This window comes from Apis laboriosa, unplaced genomic scaffold (genome assembly GCF_014066325.1).
Source record: "Apis laboriosa isolate Shangri-la unplaced genomic scaffold, ASM1406632v1 scaffold1_cov151, whole genome shotgun sequence".
NCBI classification, from domain to species: Eukaryota; Metazoa; Arthropoda; class Insecta; order Hymenoptera; family Apidae; genus Apis; species Apis laboriosa.
The window spans coordinates 824031-846186 of NW_025222279.1; the positions used below are offsets into that span (position 1 = coordinate 824031).

At 44.1% G+C, this 22156-nt stretch overlaps 1 protein-coding gene across 1 annotated transcript in view; it reads left to right on the plus strand.

Moving 5' to 3' along the window:
* The window catches only part of LOC122712209 (probable G-protein coupled receptor Mth-like 1), a 154757-nt gene that overhangs the window by 42870 nt on the left and 89731 nt on the right, over positions 1–22156 (plus strand). The window contains exon 4 of the mRNA XM_043931655.1: positions 18016–18094. Within this exon, the coding sequence (XP_043787590.1) occupies positions 18016–18094 (79 nt within the window). The remainder of the gene's footprint in view (positions 1–18015; positions 18095–22156) is intronic.

A 22156-nucleotide genomic window follows, 5' to 3' on the forward strand; every position in this document is an offset into this window, starting at 1 on the left:
GAAGCGGAGAGAGGGGAGGGAGGATGGAGGAGGAGAGCGTGGCCGACAATTTAGTCGCGATGATACGGAGGTACGATCGTTTTCGGGGGTGGACGCGGGGTCGTTTTGGACTTTACGCGTGGATCGTGTAAACACGTGGACGTGACGCGTGCACGATCGTTTTCGATGTACACGCGCGTCGTATTGTGCGTGCGTCGGAAGCGGCTTTTCAGCCGTTTCCAAAGCCGAACAATGGCAAAGAAACGGCGGCTGTGCACGGGATACGTGCCGGCCGGGCCTGCATACCGGGTGCTCCCAAAGAATTCCGGTGCACCACGAATACACGTATATTCGCGCAACTCGAGATAAAGCAATCCTTTGCGAGTATATATAAGTAAAAAATGTAGAAAGTTTTATTGAGCCATTACCAAGTTTTAGTATTATTTATAGATTTTTATTCTTAATCTGGAAGCTTTAAGAGAATAATAGAAGGTATTAATGGTCTGGTAAGCCGGTAATAAAATAAAATTTGTATATTTTTCGCTTTATAGGTAGGAATTATAGTTAGAAATTTTATCCTTTGAACCGGCCGGAAACTCTAGGCGATAGCAATAAAGCCGGGCTGTAAAATTCTCTTGAGAATTGCTCTCGCGAGTTATTTTTCACGAATGTGCACGAATCGTTGAAAATTTGTCGATACGTTCGTTCATCGATCGCGATTTTGGGCAAAGTTGGATCGCGTTGAAATCGATTAATCTTTTCGAAAGAGTGTAATCATTTACGATCGAACGAGTGATTCGACTTTTGCCCACTTTTGACTAATGAAGCGGAATATTTGAATACAATCGAACCTGTTATTCTATCAACTCGCTCCTCGATTACATTTCACTTCTAACGCATTGCCGACAGGTCACGATAGTCTATCCATCTTCCGCACCCACATCGTGCAATCCCGTCATGCGCCAATTCGCTCACGTCCAAAAACTTTGCGCACCTTCTGGGAACTCATTCAATCAACCCGAACTGGCATTCTCTCTATCTCTTTAAACAATTACCCTAACTATGCTCGGCCTATCATCCAATGCGTTTTATTCTCTGTAACGCGTGTTACGAAAGCGGATTATGAATTAAATTATATTTTGGATAAACCTCTCTACTTGCGTGTTTTACTTAATTTTAAATAAAAAGATAAGAAGGATTAGTAGTATTTTATCTCGAAAATTTTTTTCGATAAACGATTAAAGAATATAATAATCAGATTCTCGTTGCGAACGTGAAATATTCATTGTTCGGTGGATCGTATAAAAGTTGTAAAAGTCAACCATATATAAAAGAATTAAAAATAATTGTCCATCTGATCGATAACGAATCGGAAGGAATGTCGTCGCGGTAATACGACGTGCAATCGAGTGACAGGAGAATAATAAATCCGCCTATCGCGTATCTACGCTCGTGAATAAGACGCTGTATATACCTTTGAAAATGTGACTTGCTCAGCCTCGTCGGCTAAACTATTACTCATGCGTTTACACATTCCATCTACGTGTTTGAACGTACGTGTATACACCGGCCAATCATTACTCTCTGCCGAACACGCTTTAATAATCCCTCGAAAAGGGAAGAAAAATCAATCTAAATCCTTCTTCTCTAAAAAAAGAACGCGAAGAAACGTATATATATTCATATATATATATATGTATATGTATACAGGCAAAACGAAGGGATAAGAGCTTTGTACAAAATTTAAAAAAACAAAGAAAGAAGAATACTGCGAAATGATGGGTGATTTCCTTTGAAGAACAGAAAAAGAGGAGAAAAAAAGAATTTTTATATACGATCCGATCGATCTCGCATTTTTGCGGAGTCGCTTTGGTATGCCGCTATTGGTAGAATACACCGTTTGATTTTTCACGGTTTGCACAGTGACTCTCGTATACCAGACGTCGCACAGGACGGGAAAGAGAGGATATAGGCTCTCTCGAGTACGTATACGGAATCTCTCTGTACCGTTTGCATTTTTGCTCGAACCACACTGGATATTCGATAAACGGCGTATTTCCTACTCGTAATCGATTCTCTGTTCCCAAATGGTAACAGCATTTTTTTTTCTTTTATTTCTTTTACTTTTTTTTCGAATTTCGAAAGATTCGATCTTGTGGCTTGTTCGAAAATTGTTCCAAATTTTAAAATAATTGAACTGGCCGCCGTCGTCGATCTTTTCCTCGTTCATTCATTTAAATTCTTTTATTTTACGAAATTACTTTTCTCGATCAATATTTCACTAATTTTATCGTCGTATCGCGAGAGAAGCTTAATCCAAGAGTAATTGGTATTTTTGAAAAATAATCTATCCAGTTGTTGAAAGTTTGTACATACGTGTTACGCGAGAAGAAGATGATTGCACTCTGTTAAACGCAAATAGCACGAAAAATTAGGGAAACGGCAATAAAAATAGAGAGACGCGATGGATATTTTTCGTTTTAATGTCGAGGATGAAGAGGTCAAAGGTCGGTATCTCGTCGAATTTTGACGAGGAAGTAGCGAGCGTTGGATCAAGCGCCGGCCGCTATTTCGACGTCACTCTCGTTAATTATAGCGGCCAATTAACCGTGGTTTCTCTACTCCCCCCGCGTCCATCCGTTTTCCCGGTTTGCCGCGTGGCTAAGGACGAGGCATCGCTCGTACATTTTCGCACGTACACATTTTTCACAATCGTATCGATGTTAACGAAACCCGAAAACCGGGCGACGCGGTCTTTCAATTAATCCTGTGCCCCGTTTTGTTTAACGACCGGCGACGAATTGAACGAATCGATGTGGAAACCGATCGATTAATTGTTTGTTTGTTTGTTTGTTCTTTTCCAAATTTCGTTGCGCGAACAATGGGAAAATCGATCGACGAGAGGAGGAGGGAAGAAGGGGAAATTTGTGAACGAGACGCGATTGGGGAAGGGGGAGGGGATGGGATCGTTGAATGTTAATAATGGAAGATCGAAAAAGAGGAAAAACTGGAGGGGAGGAGGGGATTAAACGTATAGCATATCGATACGACGTGATGCTCTAGAGCTGGGATTTCAATTGGAAAATTGAATTCCTCGCGTGTTAAATATTCAAAAATGGAATATGAATATTCGGAATGATGAAGCGTAACGACGAACTATAATATATTAATGGAAATGTAGAATCTTTCATGAATCTAATATCTGTCGAAAATCTTTATTTCAATCGATACGTGCGGATTGTATAAATAAACCAAATGTTCAAATATTCAATATTACGGAACATTATACGTTATATTAATATATGTTATACGTGCCGTATATATTTTCATTTTGAAACTTTGTTATCAAAATTCGGAAGGGGAAACTGTATCATTGAATTTTCGTTTAATCCAGTGGTTATTGATATTAATCAAACTGGATTCCAAGCAACTTTTTGACATCTTTATAGTTTACATAACGATTAATGAAATTTTAATTTTTCTTCTTTCCTTCAAAATTCCACCAAATTGCACGCATCAAAGTCACGAGTAAAAATGAATAATGAACGAGGCTGGAGTAATTGCTGCTCGATCGATATATCTCGGCGTGTTAACGAGGTCGGAACCAGGTTGATGATCGAAACACGAGGGTTTTGGAGGATGTATAGCAGGGATCTTAACCGGGGATGATTTCGGATGCTCTCATGTCCATCAGGACGTGAAACGAACAGGCTGCTGCAGGCCGAGCAATTGGCTGGCGCCACGTTGTAACGGAGTTTCGAAGCGTCGCCGTGTGTCAAGGCGCATCCGCATGTCGGTCGCATCCTTTGGCACGCGTAAATGCACAACGCGATGCACATGCAGCCAACACGCGTGACACGTCCCATTGACAGATAATCGATACTCTGCGCAAGGCATCGATGATTCCTGTCATTAGGCTCACCTCGGCCTCCGATATAAAATTAATCCGCGACCGATTCGCCTTTCCTCCCCTCGTCCATATTTAACGTGTATATTCCTCATGTTTCTACATTATACAAAGTGGGTCTTGGTGTCAGTGAAAGACACTCGTGGAAAGTATGATTTCTCTGGTAATAAGTTAGAAATTTCTTCTGCGTTTCGCTTCATTTATGTTTACTCGATAAATTCGCTGTATAATATTCGATCGATGGTAAAATACGTTTAGTTAGTCTTCTATGAAGTTTCTAACGAGACGATTATCGAGGCTCCCCTCGAACTATGCACGATAAACGATCATCGGATATGAATAAAAAGAAAGAGAGAGAGAGAAAAAATATAGCTAGATATAACATCAATCATCAAGTTCAGCGAGTTGTTAAACAGAAATCACAGAGAAGCACATCCCCCTGTCGGAAACAAATCACCATAATCATCGTGGAATTCGATCCCATACATCAAGAAGCCCTTAACAAGCTGTCACAAACTAATTGCACCGTATTCCTCGATAGGCTATCTATTCCCAATAGACAATCCCTATTGCCTAATTATTCCATCGAGAGAAAGAGAGAAAGAGAAAGAGAGAAAATTCCCACCCCCTTTGCTGGCAAAAAACTCCATACCAGAAGTCTGGAACATCTGGTAGGAAATCGAACGATTTCGAAAATTGAATCAAACCAAAGCGGAAATTGCGTAATCGTGCGAGTTCCCGTGGGTAAAGGGGGAGGAGAGCAGCATGGCGGGACGAGTTCTGCGGACGAATATACACACCAGGGGGCTCTGAACGAAAAGCTCCATCGGGAGCGTCCGGTACGTCCTCCCATCCCTCTCGTCACTCTTCTGGCTGCCAGCAGCAGAGGGACAGAGAGAGAGAGAGAGAGAAAGAGAGAGAGTCGGTTTGCATTCGAAGCGTGTCCACCGGCCGAAACGCGACTCGAATTCGCCGATAGGGTCCCGGGCATCGAAGCGCCGTCGAAGGAACGACGTGAAGTGTCGCTGCTGCACTATTGAATCGTCGCGGTTATTAGAAATCCCTGGACACTGGCAAGCGTACTTAGACCGTGTTTGCTTAGGACTTCGCTGACATCGTGGAAAGATACTCTTGGACAATGCGACAATGCCAATTTTTTTTCCGATCGATCGATTTTAATTCTCGCAGAAGTACCTTTCATATTATATATTTTATACGTATATCTCTTGCTTTTATTATTATATACGTACAGACTTTTAAGCTTCGATTGTCGAAACATGGAAGGAAAAGAGAATCAGAGAGATGAGACGAGACTCTTCGTTGTAAGAATTCATTATCGATCTATTAAGATAATACGTATATTCGTTACGTATCTACTTACGTCTATCATTTCTCTACACGAGAATTTTATACATGGATTCGTAAAAAGGGGTACCAGCTCGTTTACCAGCATCGATGGTAACGCAATAACAAGTTATCAAGTCGTGGTGTAGCCCCTTCACGTATCCTGCGAAAAGGAAAGCACCAGGCTTTCATAAAACACCGGCAAAACGACATCTCTGTTTCCCTTTTTCTGCGATTTTAACGAGTCGAATCAGCGTGCCGCGAGAGGGGGAGGGAAGGGAGTTTTTCACGAGTCCGTCGGTTTAATAGCCCCGGCTGTGTACTGCGTGCTCGAGCAACATTGGAAAGCGGCTTAACCCTGGAGGACCCTCGACTCGGATACGATCGACCGGTGTTCGACGTGTGCGCGCTCGCACACGCGCGTGCCATCACGCGTGGATCAAGAATACACACGTGTGCGGCGCGTACGAAAAGAGACGGAGAATGAGAATGAGAAAGAAAGAGGAGGAGAGAGACGTCAGATCCTGTCCTCTCGCCTTTTCTCCCTTTCTCGCTCTCACTGTTTCTTCTCTCTCTCGATCTCTTTCCCTCCGACCAGGGACTGAGGACGGAATTCCTAAACTAGAGGCCGCGTTATTATATCGCCCACCCAACGAAAATTCGAACTTTGCCCCGGTTTCTGGCCACTCGCCAGAACGACAATCTTCCGAGGCTAACCCCCGCGTAAGCCGTTGTGCAATCGTGCGTGCTCCGCGATACATATTTTCCGTGCCAGCCTTTTGTCTCTCCTCGACCTCTTCCGCCCATTTCCATCCCGTCCAAATCCCTCCTCCCGATTTATAATCGTTCCCCTTCTCTCCTTTTCGTCATCCCACGATTTCTTTCGTCCTCTTCTTCGCTCCCTTTCTTCTTTCCCCACGAGATTCTTGCTTTCGATTCCTTATTTCATACGCGAGTGTACCCGCGCGTGTGTGCGTGTTTGGGGCTGGTTAGGAGGGGGGAGGAAAAAATTTGCAGCCCCGGTAATTCCGCGCGAAGGCACGATTCCCTCGTTTATTTTCGTTTTACAACGGGCCGATCGTTCTTAATTTACGAGACAACGGGTCGGGCCCTGTTGGCTGGTTCGTCGCACCCTTTATCCCGCCGAATAAAACGATCCGCCAAATTTCTCCTCGATTCACGCCACCGTTACCTCCTCGAGCTTCGTCTCGCCTTTGACTCGATGATCGTCGGACATCCGTTTCTTTGTTCTTGCCTGTTCGGCCCGATCAACTCGACGTCCTCCTTTAAGAAGAGAAAGAAAAGAAGGAGACAGGAGGAATGAATGAAAATGAGGCTGGTTTCGAGAGCAAGCAAGCAAGCAAGCGGAAACGATGTTTCCTCGCGCGAAAACAAGGATACACAAACAACAACCAGGAGGAGGAAGCCCTCTTCTTCAACCTCTCTTCTCCTCGCCGAGTCCTCGTATTTTTGGAAATACTCCTCCTCCATTATTCAACGCGAACACCGGTGGAAATCGCGTAGAGAGATACGGGCTCCCCCCTTCTCCCATCTGGAACGAAGGTAAAGCGACGGAAGAAAGGGGAAGAAGGAGAAGACGAAAAACGAAGGGCGAAGAACTCGCTAATTGACGTCCCGCGAGAGAGGGCCACGTCGTTGTTTCTCTTCGGCGACAACGAAAAATGGTGGAGAGCAGGAACCGTGCCCCATCCATGGTCTGCTTCGTGCTTCGTTAATTATCCGGACATAAAAAGGGGGAGGGAGAGGGGGCGTCGTAGTTTGAGGGCGGGGGAAGAAAAAAAGGAAGGGGAAAGCGTCGAAGTTGCGAGTGGGAAATTAATTAGGCGGGGGGTGGTTTTCCGTTCGCAAGAAGAAGCGGCTTACTCTCCGCCGTAGTAATTCGTCACGTTGAACGTCACGAAAGGGAAGCGAGGCCGCGTTGAGTCCCGAGAGGGATGGTCGAGCAACTCCTCCAGGAGCTGGGACGACGTCATTCGGCGGCAATTTCGGCAACACTCGAGACTCGGGCCGTCAGGGCTCTGTCCCGGTGTTCACGCTGGCGTCGCACGCCTCTCTCTCGGTTAGCAACCATAAGTGGAGATCTCGAGTGGCGTATAGCGCCAAGTTTCCCCGTCATTTGTACTCTCTCTTGCCGCGTCTCTCCTTAGGCTTTTTTCACACTGGATATTGACTTTATGCATTACGAAACTCATACGCAAACGCAATAGCATCTTTTCGAAATAAACGCAAAATATCTCCAATTGAGACTTATTTATTAGGTTGTATAATAATTCAAGTTCGTTAAACTTCAATCGTGACGGAATGAATAAGTCTTAAGCTATCATTTTCACGTGCTCAACTTTTGTGTTTTATTTTTGCATTGAATCAATTTTTCGAAAAAATTCCTGAAGCCAGCCGAAGTACACCGTATCATTACACGCGCTTTATTATTTATACAAATGAGGAAAGGAGGAACAGCTTTGAAGTTGATAGGGAAGAGATCGATCGAATATGTAGAATCGATATCCACGTTTTCAACGACGCGACTGTTGCAGTGTGATAGGAGCTTTACCGATGGCGAATTCCTATTGCGCGTTCGATTGGCTCGTTACGTCTAAATATAACAGAATTTCGTGGGCGCGTTGATTGGGCCATCCTCGAGAAACGTCGCGGCTCGATTAGAGCGGCGACGAGTGGCGTGACGAATCTGTTCGGGGAAAAGTCGTGGCGATTTTCGAGGGGCTAATCGGAAGCAATCGAGACACGCGACGCTCTCTCTCTTTCTCTCTCTCTCTCTCTCTCTCTCTCTCTCTCTCTCTCTCTCTCTCTCTCTCTGCCTTTCTCGTTGGACCGTGCATTCGAGGCTTTCGAGGAGGAGGAGAAACGTTGGAACGAGGAGGTGGACTCGTTTGCATATTGCTCGTCCGCTTATGGCAAGGGAACAATGGGAAAGTCGAAATTTATTAGCGAGAGTTCGCATTGTCCGGATTACCGGGGGTAGCTTTGAGATGGATGCTTAATCCTCTTTCTCTCTTTCTCTCCGTTTCCCCTTCCGAATGTTTTGCGCGCGTTAATCTCGATTAGAAATTATTCCATTTTGCATCCGCTGGGGAATTCCGTTGGAGCTGCTTCCTTGCAACGAAAAAAATATAAGGTTACGTAACGTAATGTTTCTTTTTTCATTTTAAAAAAATGAACAGAGTTATTTGGGAACGTATATAAATACGTAAGAAGTAAGAAGTGAGAGTCAAAGGTAAAAAGAGAGCGGATTTTTCGAATAATTTTTAAGATGAAAACATGGATAGATTCCATGGAATGGAACGAGACGATAATTAGTCAAAGAGGTGTTCGTGTATTCAGCCTCGAGCGAATATACGTACGTAGTTGCAAAATATTGGTGTTTAATAAAACACGGTGTCAATTATATCACAGTCCATAACATCGTCCAGCCAAACAGCGCACCGTATGCGAGAGCGCAAAATAATCATCGTGTTTTCCTTGATAACACAAGAAACGTCGGCCCGGATAATTTACACGGCCGTCAAATTTTCTTTTCAAATATTCAGAACGCGCCATTGCGAAACATCTTTGTTTCCTTTGGCAACAAGGAAGCGTGGTGGAAAGTGGCCCACCCCCGTCGAGTGGATGATTTGCAACTATTAAGCGACAATGTGGCGATTACGCGAAGACGTCTGCAAGTACATTGTACGTTGTTGCTTGGCATTGTTCTCTGTGCAGCTGGAAACTGTTCCGCTCTCCATTCTCCTCTGTTTCTCCTCTGTCGACGTCGCGAAAAAATGAATAAATTATTGCTCCTCTCTTCGACGATTGTGTCTCGTTGGGCGGTCTCGTGCACCGGTTCCGTAGAAACGAGGGGATAGTCCGTGTGTATTTATACACCCGGTACGCTGATTCACCCGCGCGTGTTTCATTAGACTTTCTCAGCCTCCTCCTCCTCCTCCTCCTCCTCCTCCTCCTCGCGAGCTTCCATCTCGCGTAAACCTCGCGCCGGACGAAATGGATCCGAATATGGGCCATCCCCGCGGTTCTCAACGCGCTCCATCGGATTCCGCTTCTTCCTCTGACCTCGATTCTTCTATTTCCTTGTACGCGAATAAAATAAAAAGAAACTCGAAGGGAAGAACTTGAGATAGAATTTTCTTAATCGATTCTTGAAATTCGTGACGATCGAAATGAGAGACGATCGATTGATTTCGATTTTTTTTTTTTTAAATTTGCAATTAAAATTTCCAATCTCCGAAAGAGAGAAATTCGATATTGGCATCGTTCGTGTTTCTGTGAAATAAATTTCTAATAATATAGATTTTTAAGAGTTCAAGAGGTTGCAGCCCCAAAAACCGGACACCACTGGCCTGTAAATTGGGACAATTCGGGGTGGGTGCAAATGCAAGAACGATGTAACCGAGCATTTGTTTTTCTTGTACCCGTTATCGAAGGGGCAAAACTATATACAACCGCGTAATGCATTCTTTCAGCGAGTTACATTATACGTAGTCTCCCCCCTTCTTCGTGGCCCCATCTTCGTGGTCCAAACAACGTTCGCGTCGCTTTTACCAAACGTCCTTTCCACCAATTTCAATCGTACAACTCGTCTCGACCAACCTCGACGAAACAACATCGAACAAAAAGCTCGATAAACGTTTTGTGAATGGAACGGATAGAAATGGACTTTCTCTCTCTCTCTCTCTCTCTCTCTTTTTTCACATCTTTTATTTATTTTTTTTTTTTCACGTTTCGCACTCCATAAGTTCGTAACGCCAGCGTAACACGTAGCGTATTTCACGCGGGATTTATACTAGCAATCCATTTCGGAATCTAATATTCGTCGCATCAGTTTTATCGCTGGCTTGATTAAATTGGTTTACAGGCATGCGCACCCTTTACCATGTTGTTTGTTGCCACGGTCCCGGTGGCCCGTTTGTCCCGGTGGCGGGCGCAACCTCGAGTGAAAATTGTCCGTGTGGGCTGCACGATTATTAATATTAGAGGATGCATTATCCGATTTCCATGGATAATGGAAATCGTGCACGTATCTCGTTGCTCTTTTTTTCGTTACGCTTTTTGATTCGTCTTTCGTATCCTTAATACGACGAAAATTATTGATACGAGGTATGTAGATAATTAAAATTCTCACTGGAAGTTGGAAGTATAAGGATTGATGCTTATTCTTCACAATGAATCGATCACGAAATTCGTATTTTAGGAATAAAAAAATCATTTCTAAACAAGTTTATCGCTCTACTTTCACGCCAATTAAATTGTTCAGAGAATTTCAAAGAGAATCTATATCCGTCGAGATCGATTCGTTCCCCGAGAACCGATCAATCCTCCATTTTTCCATTAGATAAATTTTTACTCCCTTGCGTCCCGCAACGCGCCCCCCGTTTATTTATTCGCGTTAATCGTTTGCGTTTTCGAGGGTTGGCGTATCGTATCTCCTCGTCGCGAAATGATTTTCGACGTCGAGGGGGAGGGTAGTAGAGGTGGCACCAATTAATCCCAGCCGGAATTATGGATGTAAAGCGCGCGGAGGCGAGAACGCCCCGATTCTCGAAATAACGTTGGCCGTAAAATCCGTGGACACGGTCGGCCGATAACTCGTAAAAATCGCCGATCGTAATTTCATGGGGGGCGGGAGCTCGCGACTTTTATTAATCCGGTCGAATTTATCCGTTTGCTTGCGCTTGTGATTCCCGCCAAGACGACGAGGATTATTTTTGTTCCACGTCAAACGCACCGTCCCTTGACCCGGATGATCGAGCGGATTTTTTATCGCGTCTCGCGATATCGATATCGCGTCGGTGAGATGAGAACGTGAAGCGAGGTGGTATTTTATCGACGAAGGAAAGTTGTTGGGAATTTTGTTCGATGATACATCTCTTCTAAAGAACGAACCAAGTATTTCTACATTTTCTTTAATAATCTCTCTCACATTTTTGTCCGACTGTTGTCCAAGGAATGTGGGTACGAATCAGTTCCATCGAATTCTCAAAATTTATGAAAATTTTAAACGCTACTTGATAAGAATCGCGCCTCCAACATTCCAATTATTTATCTTTTTATCAAAAATTCGTAAGATAAAAAAAAATAACGATTGATAAAAATTTCAACTAACAAACCATTCCAATTTCTCTCTCTCTCTCTCTCTCTCTCTCTCTTTTCTGGCAAGAGTCGTCCACAAACTGGTTTCCGGGAATCAAGTCGTTCCCCCGTGTTCCCGTCGTTCTTTTCTCTTAATATTTCAACTGACCGATCGAGGGTCCCCGAGGGCCTGTCACTAACTTTCATAACTCATCGCCGCGCAACAACCCTTTCCGGGGCGGGCGCATTCTAGGCGCGTTGAATCAAACTCTAATCCCATCGAAATCGGGACGGCGCAATAAATCCGGTATGATTTAATTACGAGTCGTCGCGGCGCTATTCCAAAGTATTTAACTTAATCACCGATGTTAATGCGCCGCCATTAATCTCTCGAGTTGTTGCTGCTGCCGGGACAATTCGCCGCCCGTTCAACCGTGCCAGAAGACCCCTAACGAGTTTCTTCCGTTGCACCGAAGACGCTCGCCGATACACGTCTCGCGTCCCCTAAATTCGGCCTGGAAGCGAATTAAACTGTCCGACATATCGACGCCAACTTCTTACGGTTATCTCGAATCGGGCGGCGGTTGATTAATTCCGCTTGTTTGGATTCGAAGGTGGAAGGAAGCACAAGAGAACGAGGAAAGAGAGATTAGGGGATCGGATGGGTTAAGGTTATTTAGGAAGTTGGCGAAGGATTACACAGCTTTCTTTGTACGTCTTTCTTTGTATCTCCTTGAGATATTTGTTACACACTAGAGAGGAATTAATTGTAGAAAATGCTCGCTTCTTCTCTTCGAGCAATTTTGGGAGCAGTTAGAATTAACATTCGACGAAGAATTCATAAGGAGAATCGATCGCTGTGACAACACCAATTTGAAAAAAAAAAAAGCAGTCATCTTCGTCGATAACCATTCAATCGATAAAACGACTATTAAAAAATCAGAAACGCGTTAAGAAGAGAGTCTTGGGGAGACATATTTCATCCCCTCCTTCCCGGGCCGGGTGAATAACCAAGAGCAATCAACCACGAGGAGATCATAAATCAAACAGCGATTCTGCGAGAGGCGCTCGGATAGTCTTAGGCTGCATTATTCATGTAGCGTGCGGAAACAAACTTAGGGGTACCAAGTTTCGCTTGATCCGACAGATCAAACAGCATCGCACCACCCCCTCCGCCATTGCGCGAATCTCGCTAATGTCTCGAAACGAAAACGTTTCCCCCCTCCCCCTCGCGAAACCTCGAGATCGATACTGTTTAGAGACGTTAAAGAGGGGAAGGGGAGTGTTAGTGCACGTAACGCACGATCCCCCTGGCAATTAGAGGAATGAAGAAAAAGGATGAACGCGGTGGGTCAAGGCGGCGCAATCTAATTCCAAACCCCCCTCATGCAAATCGAGGCCCTTAACTAGCCGACGTTTCAACCCTTGACGCTCACCCCAGGCATGGGGTCGCCACGCACCATCCGCTTCCTTCGACTCTCCTCCTCCTCTTGGCTTCGATTAACCACCTCCACCGTTTTTCTCCTCTCTTTGTTCCACCGTTTCGTTCCGTTTCGACCGACCGGTGTCATATTACTCGCCACGATGACGATGAAAAAACATTTTTCGCAAGTTTGCTAAAGTTAACTAAGACGTGAACGCCAGTTTTATCCACTCCACGTTTGAGTTTGAGAGTTTGATGACTGTTTAACCGTCCTCGTGCAAGTATAGTAGTTAGTTCAAGGAATAAGTTTATTAAACGAGAATAGTTTCGAATAGTAAAATTCTTTTTGACGAATGTGCTTACTGAATCACTTGGTGGTTTAAGGCGTATACTGTAATTATTAAATATTTATATATTATTTGCACAAAATGGATATTGGGATAATGGTGGAATCGAGCTCAATTAATCAAAGAAATCATATAAATTCTTTTTCGTTCGTGAAGGATAATTAAAAAAATATCAATAACAACGATACGATCGGAGCCAACGAAACCGTGAAAAATTCTCTCACCTCGCTATATAATTATCGCTAGCTCGAGGAAAAGTGGTGTACGTTGGAATTAAATAAATTTCACGGCTGACCTGGATACCGTTACCACGCATCGAACGCTCAAGAAATTCCATTCAGTTGTACGGATGGAAATCGTGTCGCGGCATTAATCAGAGCCTGACGAAGTAGGCTCCGTCACGATGTTCGCAAACACGTTCAATCGAATCCTCTCCCCCCGCTTCTCTCTCGAGCACGCCCGTTCAACAATCCCGGCCGGGGAAACGGCAAGTTCCGAAGAAAGGAAAAGCTCGGATCGTGTCCCGGTTCGAAATCCCATTACCATATCAAAGGAGGCCGCGATATCGCGAAACTCTCGAAACTACCTTCAACAGCCCTTCTTTCGACCGCTGTCGCTTTCAACCCTCCTTCCAGCCCTAATTTCCGACGAAGGAACTTCTCCGTTCTCTCCGTTTCGAAAATCGAGGAAAACAGGAAGTGTGACTCGATTATCGATATTATAATCGATACTATGTCTAAGGTTAATCCTATTTGTTTTTTTTTTTCTTTCGAAGAGAATCCAGCGGACGATAATTTTATTTTGGAATATTTTTAGAAATTTCGATTTGAAAATTGTCTTATTTTTGTTCGTATTTATTTATATGTAAATAATATATAACGGTATAAGAATCGTTATAAGAAAATCGTACGTTTTTGTGTATTCTAATCTATCGTATTTTTAAAGATATTTTAAGCATGTACATGGATGTAGACAGGTTTCGATAAAGAGATATAAAACATCTCGAGCACAATTTAATAAAATACGTGAATGAAATAGAAACGGGGAAATACTTGTAATGATACAATTTGGAAAAAGTGCACGTACGTTAAAAATTAAATGGAAACGTAGTTTTCATTGAAGAATCGTTGCGAATTTTTAACTCCTGTTTCGTGTTCGATATTTATCGGGAATTTTATCGGTGGGACAAAGGTTTGGAAACGCGGGGCGGAGGCCAATCCTCCGTGTCCGAGCGGGGTAAATTTGGAAAGAAGGGGGTTGAAAGAGGGGTGGGCCGGCGGTTGGAAACGATTTAAGCCGAGGCGCGAGGGTGTGTCGTGTACCCGCCGTTCACGGATGAATGTCGCGGGAGTTGTAATTGCAACGAGGCGTAATTAGTTTTGGAAATTTAATTATTTCCGGAGCGCGCGATAAACGCCGCAGGCGGAAGCCTTTCGACGAAGAATTATCGGACGACTTTCCCGACCGTGGCGCCCGTTAATCCCGCTTCGAGCAACCTCGAGCCAATGGAAAATCCTCGTGTTTCGAAACACTCTCTCTTTCCGTTCCCCGCGACGACACACGGGGAGTCTCCCCTCCCCGCCCCGCCTTTTCCGCCTCGCGGAATAATCCGCGTCGACAAGCGTCATTCGGCTGCTTTGTTAATCAACCTCGAACGCCTAAGGACAAGTCTAATTTTGCGGCTTCGAGGCTGAGTGTCGAGACGAGGATGAGGTATGGATGATTTCGTTATGGATGATCGATTTTCGATCAGATTAGGTCGATCGTTTGTTCTCTCTTCGATGAACTTTTTAAGTAATCTGTTGGGTATAATAGATAGGAATCGAATTTTCTTGGGATCTTAAATGTTAAGAGGAGAGGAAAATATTGCGGGATCTCTTGTCGATTCGGGTTAAAATTAGTTTTATTGAATTTCAAAATCCTTGACACGATTCGTTATATTATATTTTAATCGGCGACAATTAAAAATAATTCCAAAAGATTTACTCTCTTCGGCTATTGAAAACATCGCAACGTCATCGGTTCGAGGTTAATTTCTTGTATCATTTCTCGACATCCTGCCTCAACTAAAACTGTTCAGAAAATTTACAAATCCCTTCGATTCGATCGGGCGGAACGAATTGTTACACGTTTGTAGTAGTCGTTTTTTCCTCACATTTTTATGAAACGATCTTTCTCCAACACGCGGTAATTACTTGGTACGGTTGTCCATTTCATAGTTGCATAATTGGGAAGGGGAAAAGAGAGAGAGGGGATTACGATTATAAACATTCGCGATTGGCGGTATACATTAAACGAGAAGTGAATGCAAATCGCAAAGCGGTTACAAAACTTTCTTATGCGTCATCGGCGTTCCTTGAGCACACGTTCAACACGATTTTTCTCGATGTGACGTGTGGAGTTGCGAGATACGACGCGAGCAAGTACACCGTTAGAACACACTGCTTATACACTTTATAAACTACTTTTTCAATAAGTAAACGACGAAGAATATTCGAACAGTGGTTCTTTCATATATGTCTTGTCGAGATATACATATATATTATTCGTGAAGGTAATTAAAATAACTTGATGTCGATATTGCGATCGCATAGAGCGAATTTGGATACTTTGGATACCGCTACTCTCGGCATTGTTTAAAATTTTCAAATAATTATAATATTGAAATTTAATTTTCCAGATATTTTTAAAACACGTTTAAAAGTGTAATTTATCTCGGAATATAATAATGATTATTACCCTATAAAAGATTGTTCGGTTAAAAGCTAAGATAATTGTTGCAATGCAATATATTAATAAATAAAATTTTACGAAATAGTGTAACGCGTACTTGCATTTTACGGGCGGGGAAAAAAAAGAACGCGTATTGTTGTAATAGCCTTTTACAATATTTTCCGCCATTCTACACGCGTTCCGAATTGGCGAGTATTTATATCGTGTTTGATGTCATAGGAGGGTGCTAGAAATTTGGATACATGGGAAATAACAAACGAGGGGGGGGGGGAAAGCTATTCGCGCAGATATATATTCCATCGCAAAGGATATCACTGCGATGCTTTTATGATTCGAGGCTGGACGAGTAGGGGGTGGAAAATAAAATACCCGACGAGACGCCTGGCATCCGACGACGTAACAAACAGCGATTTCCAAAACGCGAGTGCCATTTTGAGAGAAATTTAAAATTTGCCCGATTCATCCGAATTTTTCGAGTGGGGAAGGAAAATATGCATATAGGATGCAATTTCACAAAAGAACGCAACCCTTTATATACGATATATATTTTCATACACGTATATTCACATCGATTGCTTTGCGCAACAACGCTCCACCACGACGGCCTCGTTACAACCTTCGTTTATTGGAAAACACCGTTGGCCCAATATTGATCCAATGAATAGAGGAAAACGGTCGGTTGCAACAATACCTGTGATACGATTAAATATGTACCTACGACAATTCAATTCTATTAATTTAGATGTCGAAACTGCCCCGCCGTATTTATCGAGCCCACTCCACCCCTATCAAACTTATTAAGCGGCGAACAAACGGGGCGCGCCATCTACGCCAGCCTTTTTGTTCCATCCGCCATTATACAAACGCGTCGATTGCGTTTTTATATATTCATCGCGCCCTTGCGCAAGCAAACTTACGCGAGCTTCGACGAGTTCACCCCTCGACTGCCACTTAACGACTACAACTAAATAGAAAACCTTCGGTTCCTTTGCGCGCCACAGGCCCATTCTTTTCTCAAACGTGGTACGCCACCCTTTTCTCTTTTTTTTTTTTTTGTATTCTTTCTTCGCTTTTCGCAAGGGTCCTCCATCGAAAGGACGTCTCTCTGCCACGTGTGTTTTCGTTCGCGATTACGTTTTCAGAAATTAATGGCAAACTTAGAAGGAGGCGGGGTCCGCTCCTTCAAAGGGCCGTTTTCTTTTCCCCCCCGTGTATATTTTTCGTCGACGCGCGTTTCCACTCCAGATTAAGCTTTGAAAAATTGATCGATTTGCAAACTCATCGAAGAGAAAAATCGAGCGGATAATATTTTTCGATCGATTTTCGCGATTAGCCTTTCAGAAATTAATGCCAAGCCAAGATCGCGGCTGGATCCCTCGACGAGCCCGTTGTATCCCTCCACCCTCCACCGCGAATTCTAAGAACGAGTGCGGACGACAGGGTGAAAAATTTATCGAGTCCAGACCCCCGGTGTTACCCCCGAAAGCGTTCCCAGTCAACCGGTGCGCGGCCGTCTTTTCAAACGGATCTTTACAAAAGCTGTCTCTCCCTCCGAGCTTTGTCTGGATGAGCCACGGTCCTGCTACCTTTCCCCTCCACCTTCCTCTTCCCCTTCATGAATCTTTGAAAGTTCATCGCGAAGCTGGGAATCGGCGTTGTCTCCTTTTGTTTCGACGGGGTTCGGCGTGCCGTCAGCTGGAAGCACGCGTTTGGAAGGTCGATGAGCTCTTTTGTATCTACCCGGTTCGTTGATTAGGGGGATCTTGGTGGTTCTTCGGATTTAGAATCGTCGTAAGAAGTTGTCAAGATATGCTTCTTGAAGAGAGAACGATGACATTAGTTTATAATAGTTTGTCTTAAAGGGCCGTTTAATCGAATAATTTATTTATATCATTTTATATCTTGAAATTCGCGTTGATCGATGATATAAGTAAATCGTTTGTAACTTGGCGATCGCTTCATAATTATTTGAAATTTTTTTAAGAAGGGACCAAAGGAAATCGCTTCCTGGCGATTTCCTGCTCCGTTATCGAAGCGTTATTTCCTCCTCCGTATCTCGAGCTCCGTGGGAAAAATAATTCTCCCAGGGACGAAGAAAAGCGGCGGGCTGGCCTTGAGCCCTCTCCTTAGAGAGACCATGAAAGAACTACGTACTAACCGAGTCCATTTTTCTGTTTCAGCAATCATGGCTCACTTCTTCTTCCTTGCCGCGTTCTTCTGGCTGAACACGATGTGCTTCAACATCTGGTGGACGTTCAGGTGAGTGTAGTATATATATATATATATATATGTATCTCTCCCTTCCCTTTTGTCTGATCATCTACAGAGTAACGGAGCACGTACGACGTTGCCTATTTGCGGCGGGAGATTTTGCCACGTGTGTACTCTTCCGTGCCACTGGCCCCGAATCGAATCTACCAACGATTGTGCCCCGCTAAGATTTATTCGATCGTACCACCTTTCCCTCCGTATTTTCTCTTTTAATTTTCTCCGCTCGAAATACTCAAAGCGCGAACGTTCAAACGTGTCCCCGTGCGAGCATTTTTCTGAGAAAAAAGAAAAAGAAGAAGAAGAAGAAAAAGAAGAAGAAGGAGGAGGAGGAGGAGGAAAGAGGAGGAAAAAAAAAAAAAAATAGAACGGCACGCGACGAGCGGTGGCGTCACGTTGCAATTAAAGCATCCGTTTGGCGGAGGACGAGCGAGGGAATAAAAAATTATGAAAATTCGCGGAGCGGTAATTGGCAGAGAATTTCAGAGGCGAAACGAGGTTGGTAACGGGAATTCGTCGAGCCTGGCCCGAGTTGAGGAACGAGTAACCCCGGTGGCTCGTGTGTACGCCGTTAATTAACACAACCGGGCTGCAGGTTATCGACCTGGCCGAGTTTCGTGTCGCGTCTTCGATCGGAAGGCCACCGCTCGCGATTATGCAATTGCCGTGTTACGTTTACGTAACTCCGCAGCGCCATCTGGCAGTAATTCATAGGATCAATCGCGCGGGAAAGTGCGACGGTGGTTGCATTGCTAAGCGTGAAACCGCATCAACGTTCGCTTTAAAAACATATATCATACATTTTTATCGAAGCGGAATTCTTCCCTATATTTCCCTAGAAACTTTCTCTATAGATAATCTAATCTCTATAGATAATAGATGTAGTTTTTAATCGTTTTAAAGTGTAAAAAAATCTCGTTTCTTATCCTGTCGCGATTGAAATAATACCGTCTTTATCTTCTATCCCGCGAGCTCGACAAACGAATCGAATTATCGCGATTGTTAACGTAACACGATTAACGATTTATTATCGTATACACGCTACGCTATGATCGCGTGTTGACCTTTATTCACGAGAATCGTGTAGGGATCGAAGAAGCAAGTGGCAACGCTTGCGAGAAATCGGTCGTGGCGGTGAGAAGTTACGCGTTACGCCGAACGGGTGCGAACACGTAGAGCGATGATCGTTAACGGCCGGATCACGTTTGAGTTTGAGGGATCGGAAGGGGAAGAAGCGGAGCGCCGTCGCGGTGAGAGATGGGATCAAGATCACTCGGTCGACCGGTTAATGGGATGCAATACGGTCGCCATAACGGGCCCTTCCCTTCTTTCCTCCGCTTCTTTCGCCATTTTTTCTTCTCCACTTTTTCCCGTCTCTCCCCTTTTTTGCTTCTCTTTTCTTATACCAGCTATATACTCTTTACTTGAACTTTTTCGTCCGTTTTCTTTTTTTCCCTTCTTCTTCTTAAATCGAGGCACTCTCCCGGAAGAGTTAGAGATCTAAGCGTGAAAATTCGTAAGATATTCGATGATTCGAGTTCAATCGAAGATCGAGGGAAGGTCGAGTCGCTCGAGTATATACTCGTATAATTCACGGAAAGAAAATATTTCATCATTCCATTTATCTAAAATTTTTATCTAAATTTATCTAAAATCGCGGTGTGGCGCAAACCAATTCTCAGTTGCAACGAAAAGCGGTGCATCCGCGTCGATGACTTGGACGTTGCCCTTTTATCGGCGATTTTCTCGCAGCGTGCACACACACTGGCGGTACGTGTGTCAGCGACACGTGCGCACGCGTTCCGTATCCACTTGTTGAGGTGTCACCGACACGTTGCGTTTACGCTACCTGCTCTCTGCCCGGCTTCGTGATTTTCCGCCCGGAAAATTAGCTCGGTGTCATTTGCGGCTGTGCGCCCCGCCGATCCACCCATCCCGCCGGGGTTAAACCGTTTCATCCGCGGTTTTTCCCCGCGCTATCTGCGCCTAGGCGGCGCTCGCCGCGCGCCTCCACCTTTATTCGAAAGGAAGGAGGCACGATGGATGTCGAAACGGGCAATAATTTATCGAATTTAATTAGCCGGGTTATGAGAGCCTTCATAATTGGACGGGTTGAGCAACAATTCTCCACGTCGATCGTAAAGTAATTGCGTCGCTTCGCTTGCCCGTTGCCGCGCAATCATCATCTATCTCGGTTATCGATTGCATTTCTTTGTTCCCGAACTTGTGTCGATTCTCTACGCGCGTTTATACGAGTCATGATCCGGGGATAAATAGTAGGAATAGAAGTTGCGCCGATTTCCATTGCTCTTTTTGTTCAAATTCAGGGTTCAGGGGATCGGATGTAATGATCGATGGATTCGTTCGGTGTATTCAGCTCGTGTTTCTTTTTTTTCTTTTTTTTTTTTCGAATTATGCGTATGAAACGAGTCTTTGTTTCGCATCCTCTCGTAATGGAAGCTTAGAGTTTGTTATGAATTATTCATAAGGCATTCACGGGGAAAATTTCGTTCCAATAAATGGATTTCCTCTTGAGAAACGTGTAGCGAGTTCAATTACGAGTTGAGAAAAATTTATTGAAAATCATTCGGTAGAATGGTTCGTAAAGAAGAAAAACCTCGTTCCAGTGGTTTCCATTCGATTTCCACGAACGATTTTCTTTCGTTCCTCTCCTCCCGAGAAACGCGTGTATTCAACACGCCTAGGAAAATTGCACGTGCGATTAAAGTATAAGCACGGTATCCAAGCCATGAATCGATGGCATCGCGTCACGCTTAATTGCCGACGAAGAAGGCAGCTGGTCTTGAAGCGTCTGAAAGAGCAAGACTTACTCGCTTCTTACTCGCCAGAGGTAAACTCTTCGAAACTTGCTCCGCGCGTGCGCCCATTTTCTGAGAAATTCTTCAATTACCTAACATCCAAGACAGCTTCCCACGGTCAGCGAAGTCGTTGCACGCTCGCATACCGACCAACACGTATTCACCACGAAGATTGACCTTGTCGTCGTCGTCGTCGTCGTCGTCGTCTTTGTCGTCGTCTTTGTCGTCGCTCGTTGCTCTCGACTTTTGCGCGCACTCAACGAGAGAGCGTTTCTTCTCTAAACGAATTTGCATTCCTACAAGCCTGGCTGGTAGAGAAGATCTCCTCCGCGAGAGAACTCGCTCGTGATGCGTGTCCTTTTACGTGTCCTGTTCTGCCTCCGCGAGCTCCTCGCTCCGGATTTTCACGAGAAAAATTTCATGACAGAGAGTTGATCGTTCTCGAAATCTTTCACGGAAAGATTTTTTAACGAAGAAGGAGAGGGAAGGGATTTAAATTTAAAAAGGAATGTTTGAAACGAAACATTTTGGAAAGATTTTTTTCTTAACGAAGAAGACGAAAGATGATATTGAATTATAGATAGAAAGTGGAATATTACGCGAGGCTTTATTTTTAAGAATAAGAAAGGGAAGAAATGAAGAAGAAACGAGATAAAAATCGGGGAGATTTTTTCGTACGATTTGGATGAGTTTTAGAGAGAAAGTCTGGTCACGAAGGGAGATCGTTTTTCGAAGGGAGGTTAATGGAAATCGTTAGGGCGAAAAAGCACGGATTTCGTGTGTTAACTCGAAGTAAAGGCACGATCGATCATTGTCAAGATCGAAGAAGAAACTCGTCTAATCTCGGCCGCGAAACAATGGTCGGACAGTGGGACAGAACGAAGAACAAAGGCGGAATGTATCGTTCGAGGATCGTGGTCAAGTGTATATTGGCCTTCCACCGTGTGTGTGTGTATGTGTGCACGTGTACGTGTTGCTAGTTAGGGGACTTCACTGTTCTCGAAGAGTGGCTCATTAACTTCGTTTATCTCGTCCCCGATAGCTGCATCAGGGACTCGGCTTCTTTTGCCACACAAGATCGCGCTACACTGCCAACGAGTTAATAGCATCGATCGTTACTAATATATATATATATATATATGTGTGCTCTATATGAGGAAAATTCCTCGCAAAAAGATGTATATTGCACGGATGTAAAACGTATCCACTATTCCCGTTATTATTCGCTTCGAGA